The sequence below is a fragment of the Lytechinus variegatus genome, chromosome 2 (assembly GCF_018143015.1).
Source record: "Lytechinus variegatus isolate NC3 chromosome 2, Lvar_3.0, whole genome shotgun sequence".
NCBI classification, from domain to species: domain Eukaryota; kingdom Metazoa; phylum Echinodermata; class Echinoidea; order Temnopleuroida; family Toxopneustidae; genus Lytechinus; species Lytechinus variegatus.
Window position 1 is genome coordinate 61,956,115 of NC_054741.1, and position 8,042 is coordinate 61,964,156.

The window sequence follows — 8,042 nt, forward strand, 5'->3', positions numbered from 1 at the left end:
AGATGTATAAGAAAATCAGCAATCGCTTGGCACTCGCAATAGACTATAGACTGGTGAGATATGTATAATCTTTATGGATTCTTAAAAATAGCCCTTAAAATGTCTCTGTTAGTGGTCAATATATACAAAAGTTCCAACTCGCGCTTCGCGCTCCCATTGTTTGTCTAGTGATATAGGGTAGGTATCATGATTACAAAAATTTGCTTATAATGTCCATTTTTAGTTCTGAATATGAAAAATATATATTATTTGATCAATGAGATGCATATCCGTTTATTGGCACAGTCCTTTAAATGTTTTTATTCGGTCACTAAGTGACTCAATTTTTTTGCTGGTGCCCCCCAATGCCGTGACCCACGGTACGCCACTGTTTCACATGGTGTATGGTAAACCACTTTCGCGATTGTTCATATCACCATGCAAAGTTGCAAACCTTCAAACATCATCTGAAATGAAGCAATGTCATAAAATGTCGTGTTTAAGATTCTTAAACGTATTGTTGTTTGATTGACGTTTAAGCGATGGAAACAGTTTCGACGACTGCCATTAAAAATAGACCTGAATACATCTATTGAATTTGTTGGATTGCTTTTGAGTACCTGATGGGCGATAATTCAACAAATTCAATCGCTGAACATTATTGGAACAGTGACATTTTTCTGGAGACGAATCTGAAAACGAATTGCCCCATTTAAATTGCAAAAAAAATGCAGGCTTCCGCTATGTACATGTTATTAAGGACGGATATTTACTTGACCCAGTTGATTCAGTACCGTTTTCCCCTCATGTACAACATACACTGCTTAAGTTATCATCCAGAGATTTAAAGTAATTTTCTCGATTTCTTTTCCGTTTTACACCCTTTTATAAAATCTGCTCTTTAGATGCTTTATTTATTTTATTGTTAATTCATCTAACAGGGATTCAGTCAGAACTATCAAGAACACAAACATCCATGAAAAAACCCAAACATACAATAATTAAAGTTTATTACAACCATAATGCAAAATGAAATGGCAAATATTATAGGCCTATGGATGACATTGTTTTATAGCAGTTCAGCGAGTGCATAGGCTAGCAGCGAGATAAAAGGGAGAAAATGGGAGTGAGCTTTAGCTTATTAGCTTGACAGCCAAAACTTCTCATATTTGCAACACCCTCCTCCCTCAATTGGCAAGAGTCCCGTTTGTTCTTGAAAAGAATTCAGAACCTCGGTGGAATTACGAACCTTTAACGGTAAAACATAATCGAAATTTTTGCTCGCAATGCATCAATTTTCTAAATAACTTTCCGACTCGCTATTGTTTGATGAAGCACATGATGTCGTGCTATATAAACCCTCACCACCAGCCAGCCAGCTTACATCACTCGCTCTTTATTTCAGACGGAGCATATCGACAACTTAACGTGGTTGTGCTTCGCGATAACGCTGATATATGTTCATGGGAAGAATTTAACTTTCGACACCAAACTTCGACAAGACTCGGACTAAACTTTAGCAATTATATTCAAACATCAATATATGAGGAAAACAACAAATCTGGGAATACTCCTTGTGTGTAAAGTAAGGGAACGTAATCTTGAGCAAATGTTTGGTTTACAAATTAATTGTCGGATCCTATCTGAAGACTGGACTACGTCAGATGTATTTTACAACTACCATGCATGTCATTGGCCACGAAATTAGTATTACCTAGTAGAAAAATCTAAAATCATTTACTTGAGGTTGTGACGTTTAGACAGTTTTGTGCAATGTCACCTGTGCCATAAAGGTCTTTTGCAGAGAATACTGCTCGATGAAGAAAACCGAAACCACTCTAAACATGCTAAAACTTCATCTGCATCGCATGTCATTCCCACAAGACGATCTAAAACTTTGATCACGTTTTTTTTTGTATTTGAACTCAACTACATCAGTATTTTGTTTTCAGGAGCGACATTACGAACACGTCCTCTTCAGTGATGAAGGTTTGGTTATTGATTTTGAGCGTCTTGTTAATTATAAAAATGTAACCTGACCTAATTGACGGGCTAAATATTTCCTCGATCACCTAGATACAGATTAAATCATCGATATTGGACGGTGGGATAAAGTTTACCATTAAGGAAGAAATTTGAACAAAATGACAACTGTAGTGGCACCAGTTTCCAGCTCCCTTGCAATGAATGCATCGGAAGATCAAGGCCAAAGTCTTGATGATGCGCCTCCCATGCCATGGATGACCATTGCCTACTATACATGCGAGGTGATATTGGGGTTCTGTGCAGCTGTCGGTAATGCCACCATAGTGATAGCCGTAGCTGCCACAAAGAAGCTCCACAACGTACCCAACGCCTACCTAGTCTCCCTGGCCATAACCGACTTCTGCATGGGTGTTTTGGGGATTCCTTCCCTGTTGCTCGCCCTCAACGGTTACCCAAGGAACTATGGCCTCTGCATGACGCTTCTGACCATCGTCCTGCTGCTGGATCTGTGTTCCATGTACTCTCTCCTGGCACACACCTTCAACCAGTACTACTCCACTTGCAGACCCCTCCATTATCCAACCATCAGTACCACCAACCGGGTCATACTTCATGTGTTTCTGGCTTGGGCTTTCCCTCTCGCCATCGCTTTGGTCATGCCGATTGGTTGGAACAACGGCGATCCTTCAAAGGGCCTCTGTGTTTTGATAGAGATTGTTAGTATGGACTTCTTGGCCTTCATGTTCTTCGTTGGCATGATACCCCCTTTCATCGCTATGTGCATCATGTACCGCAGTATATTCAAAGCTATTTCAAAACAGGTAAGACATGCACTCTTGGTTTTCAGTGGGCTTATATCGCCGGTTGCATTAGCTCAATATAGTACAATTTCAATTTATATTTCATCTTTCCAAATATTCATTATCTAGTTTTCCTGTTTCAGAAGAAGTTTTCATTCGACTATTCGACTATCATAATTATCCTCGGAAATCACAGGATGTCAAACGTGGGTGCTTTTAAAATCTGCTATTTTACACCAATGCTTAATGATAGCACATAAGGACATGTGGGTATATCTTAAGGTTCCAAATCCTGTCAAGACACAGGATATATAAGTATAATCATTTATCTATGTCCCAAAATAGTAAAAGTTTAGGTGTGCACCAACACCAAAATCCGCTTATTAAATAATGTGAAGCTTGTCAGGGATAATAACATAGGCCTACTGTTAATCAGGTGAATCTCTACAGCGGAAAAGAGGTATATTATTTATTTTTCGCAAAAAAAAGAGGAAAAAGAAAAAAAATGAAATATAGGAAAGAGGAGAGTATTGATTTGGTCAGATATAGCTATATAGCTCCTTTTTCTTGATAAAGAAACAAATTAAAGTGGTGTTAACTGGAGTGTGGGTCATCTTACCCGCTCCCTTACGAAAATGCTCTAGCTATACCAGTATATTATAGGCGACAAAGTAAAGTCAGTTATCTTTGATTTATCATGCATATCTTATTCAGTCTCTAAATGCCTTTCCAGTGCACATAATCTGTTTTCATGTAGCCGTATGAGAGGTTTAAATTCTTATCTAAATAATCTCGAACATGACGCCGGCGGTGTTTATTTTTTTGTATGAGGATGTGTGTGCTTGAGGAATCAATATTCCTGAAAGCGGATATGCATACTCAAAGATGGTATTCAGACATCATCGTCATGAGTGAAAAGCAGCGGAGTATCATTGAAACTTAACTCAATAAAAAGCACATCTAATGTTTGCATAACCAATATCATCTTGATAACGTTTGCATCAAGTCTAGACATGACAATAGAGGTGTTCCTGCATGTCCTTGGAGTGTTCCTGCATGTATAATAAAAACAGAAGAAACTTTTCACGTTTGCCTAGATAAAAAATGAAAAAAGAATTTTGAGACAATGAACCTTCAATCACATCATTACATCACTGTTATTTTCTTGGGAGTTATTAAACGATTCGGAGGGGGTTACTGAACTATGCACTATCATATCTTCAGCATCATTATCATCACCATCGTCATTTTTTTTCTTGTCCTCCTTTTTCTTCATTTTTTACCTCCTATTCATCTATCAGTCCATAATCATAAGAAAATAGTTACTTTCCAATTTTCATTCAGGTTTTAAACGTTTTATGTATTTTCGCACTAATTTCCTTTTTTGATAACACGTATCGCACATTTTGACACCTTGCATTAAGGCTATGGGAAAAAAAAAATTATTTATCATCAAGCTTTTTCTGCGCAACTATTGGAGTCTTGTACATTTCGTCATGACATTTTACCTTTTCATACTTGTTAATTTGATTGACAATCGGGCTATTAGACATAACATCTTGATAATCCACACGTCGTGGGCCCCCTTTTATTTAATCTCAATTTTTTTTCAAATATAGTTATGAAGAAAGATAATCATTTGCGGTAAATGTTAAATGGGAATAAAAGCACGTAGCTTTACAAGGTCATCGCGGCGGTGATTTGAACATTGATATTAGTTTCCCTTTCTCATATTTCATCCATCAACAATTAAAACTCTTTTTAGCTTGCTCTCACAATACATGAATTCCGTATTTTCTCCATCTTTAAAATCCTATATCTTCAGGTTTCACTTTTCGTGTTTGCGCTCTGCTACTCATGTTTTACAGAACACACAACATGGAAAAATATGACTTTAAAAACCCTACGCTATAGCTAGCTCCCCCCTCTCTTTCTCTCTCTTCCTCTCTCATCCCTTCCCCTATCAGTTTCTTTCCTTATCCATCTATCCTCTCTCATCCTCTCTCCTTCTTTACCCTTTCCTTGTCTACCTCTTCGTATATCTCACTTTCACTCTCTTATTCTCGGTCCCCCCTTTTCCCTGTCTTTTCTTCTAAGACCGGGGACGATTATTACTGAATTTGAATTCTCACCTTTATTAAAGCTACATACCTTCTCAAACCAATACAAAGCGAAATATGCATATCTTGGCTTGGCATATAAATAGGATTTAATTAAGTTAAAACAAAGTAATTCAGAAGCAATTATTTGAAAAAAAAATAACAAATAAGCCCCATATATGATAAAACATGACAACACTAGACTCATTTACATTTTATATTTTTCTACTTGCTGTTATTATGGGGAACATTTTGACTGTTTTTAAGGTTGTTGTGGCTTCACCCTAACCTGCTAACTGTAGAACTAAATATCAATTTCTATATGGGTTCTGTATCTTCTTTAAATTATAATACCTACCCAACGTCTCTTTAAATGGATGAATGTGGTAAAACACTGTACTATGTTTTATTTAACTTTAATGTATTCTTTTCCAAATAAAAGGACATTATTTCTTAAATATTGGGCAATGACAGCTTTGTAAAAAAAATATGCCACTTTTTTGGACAAAATCTATATTTCTTTGCCTTGTAAACAAACATATCAAATCCAGAATTAATGTTTACTCAGATACCATTTGTACGAAAGACATAAAAAACGAAACCGAGAATTATCGATAATCTTTGCCATTTTCTGTGATTGAGGTATCAAATTAAAGAGAAGATAATGAAATCTTTTGACAAGTGATTTTCTGTTTGAAATTCAGATACTGCCTGCTAAGTTACTTTTTGGTATCCTTTCTTCATAATGTTTGTACTCACTCACGCGTGAATGGGTAATCTACTTAAATATACCAGATTAAAGAGGAGACTCTATGGGCTATTCAATGATTGTGTTAGTGACGTTCCAGGTGTAAACCAAATACTAAAAATCACCCTGTTTCAATGGAAAGGTATATCTTGAGTAGATATTAAACGACTATATCATCCAATATCACTCCTGTTGGAAAGAACAGTGTCACACACAGTGTTCACATATAGTGGACTATGTGAAGATATTATCAACACTGTTAAAATGCTCAGATGGAACACTGAAAAATATTTTCATACTGTTGACAGCTCGACAGTGTGACTGTTCACAGCGTGTTCACATCGCCGACCATATGAATATGTAATTCACACTGTTTAAAAGATTAATCTAACGTTAATACTATTCATACTGTTAAAATGCTCAAATTTAACACTGTGACGGTATTTTCATACTGTGGACATCTCGACAGTGTGACTGTTCACAGCTTGTTCACATTGTCGACCATGTGACTATGTAATTCACACTGTTTAAAAGCTTAATTTAACAGTGTGAAGGTGATTTCACATTGTGTTCCACACTGTGAACACACTGTGGCACACACTGTGGGACTCTGTGTTCTTTCCTGCTGGGGGTAATTGATATCATAATCACTGTTCTTGAGGGACTCTTTTCTTTCAACCCCATCTTATGATGATCACTGGAATATTTTGCTTCTTTTCGGCAGATGCGTCAACTGGAGGACCTAGAGAAGATAAGGACCCGACTACAAGTGCCAGCTTCATCTCGTGGCGCCTCAAAGAATGGTTCTTCAAGCGTTAAAGATAATGATGATACGACAAGAAAATCAGTGGATGTTTTGGCGCCAACTGGTAAAACGCAGAATAACAAATCCGATGACGATGGCAGCAATTGTGGGAATACAGATAGAAGAGATAAAGATGTTAATGAAAAAAGTAAGGGAACTGGCAGCGTCGCGAATTCATTCAAGCGAGTAGAAGCAGAACGCAAGAAAGCGCTATTCTTTTGCTTTCTCATGCTTTTTCTCTTCTGCACGTGGTGTCCGATATTCACTCTTGATAGTATCATTGCCTTTGGAATCGTCCCAAGTATCAACCAGCACGCTCTTAACCTCGCCGTTCTCTTAAGCCATTTCAACAGTGCTTTTAACCCCGTCATCTACGCGCGCAAGAGTGAGTTTCGGCTTGTTTTTAGACGATGGTGGGCGAGAATAACGTGCCAAAATCGTCGCGTGCATGGAGAAGGCAGTGGCGTAAACTCCGTGTCTACCGTAGGCTGAAGAAATCAATAAAGGCTCTGTCTAATTGAAATCAAATTTACCCCTTCTTGTTTTTGTAAATAAAATGTTAATCTGACAGCGGGTATAAATAGTGTAACATATTTACCCAAGGGTGCAGGTGTGCTCTGTTTACTCTATATGGCGACAGAGAACACAGAGCCGTGCACATCTGACATTGACTAACTGATAAGTGATTACACAAAGTTTATGCCAATAAAGGAAATAAATTGCTTTGAGTAATTCAGTTTTCCCTATAAACAGATTCATCTTGTACGATGAAGGAAATATATATCTATAATTTTTAAATGTTCGCCTACCATGTTTTAGTTCTATTTTTTTGTAAAGATTATGATCAATAACACTGGCGGCAACATGTTACCTAATATACATCCACTCCAAATAATAGGCCCTTTGGGAAAATATTTCCACTATTCATTTTTCGTCTTTTCTTCTTATTACGTCCTTTTCAATTTTTTTCTCATTTTATCTAAATATCGTTTATTAATTACTTCGAAAATCATAAGGGCAATCGGTCTTTGTTCATTCACGTTGTGCTGTGGCGTTGTGACCGGCTGCATTTTTTTATTAATCACCTTTAGAGAGGATTTGAAATGCAATTTATTCACTTCCGATGGAAATATACATATTGCATCATGTTTAAGCGTATTATCTTGTTATTGTGTGATCATGAATGTAATCAATGATATATTCGGAGATTTTAGACTTAGATTTTGACTTATTTCGTCTTTAGCACATGTTGAACTCGTCTACCGCGTCTCCTGTACTGTGTCACGTTAGAAGATATATTAAGGGTTTTTGCGCAGGTCTGTCCAATCCACTATATTCAAATAAAAAATGTGAGAGAATGATAAATGAAATGAAAAGAAACGAAAGTACCATGTAGTAGATTACTTAAACAGGTTCATTTTTATTGAGAATTCTTGTTCTCTTGAGATACGTACAGTGTTCCGAGTATCTCAGGTTAAGCGCCCCTATGATTCATATATTTGGGCCCTTCTGTCGGTTAAACGAGAATGAATCGACGCCTCCTTGCCCTTTTCCCATATGCATTCCTTTGAATATACTCTCCATATGAAAAGCCAACCCATATTACCGGAAAATTGTACTTCCAT

General features: G+C 37.0%; 1 protein-coding gene across 1 annotated transcript; it reads left to right on the forward strand.

Annotated features, from left to right (window-relative positions):
* The first annotated feature begins 1,876 nt into the window (after nt 1-1,876).
* Nucleotides 1,877-7,676, forward strand: LOC121409553 (adenosine receptor A2b-like). Its single transcript, XM_041601465.1, has 2 exons — nt 1,877-2,786; nt 6,337-7,676. Exons 1-2 carry the CDS (start codon nt 2,124-2,126, stop codon nt 6,907-6,909), a joined length of 1,236 nt encoding a protein of 411 aa, XP_041457399.1. The 5' UTR covers nt 1,877-2,123; the 3' UTR covers nt 6,910-7,676.
* The last annotated feature ends 366 nt before the right edge of the window (nt 7,677-8,042 follow it).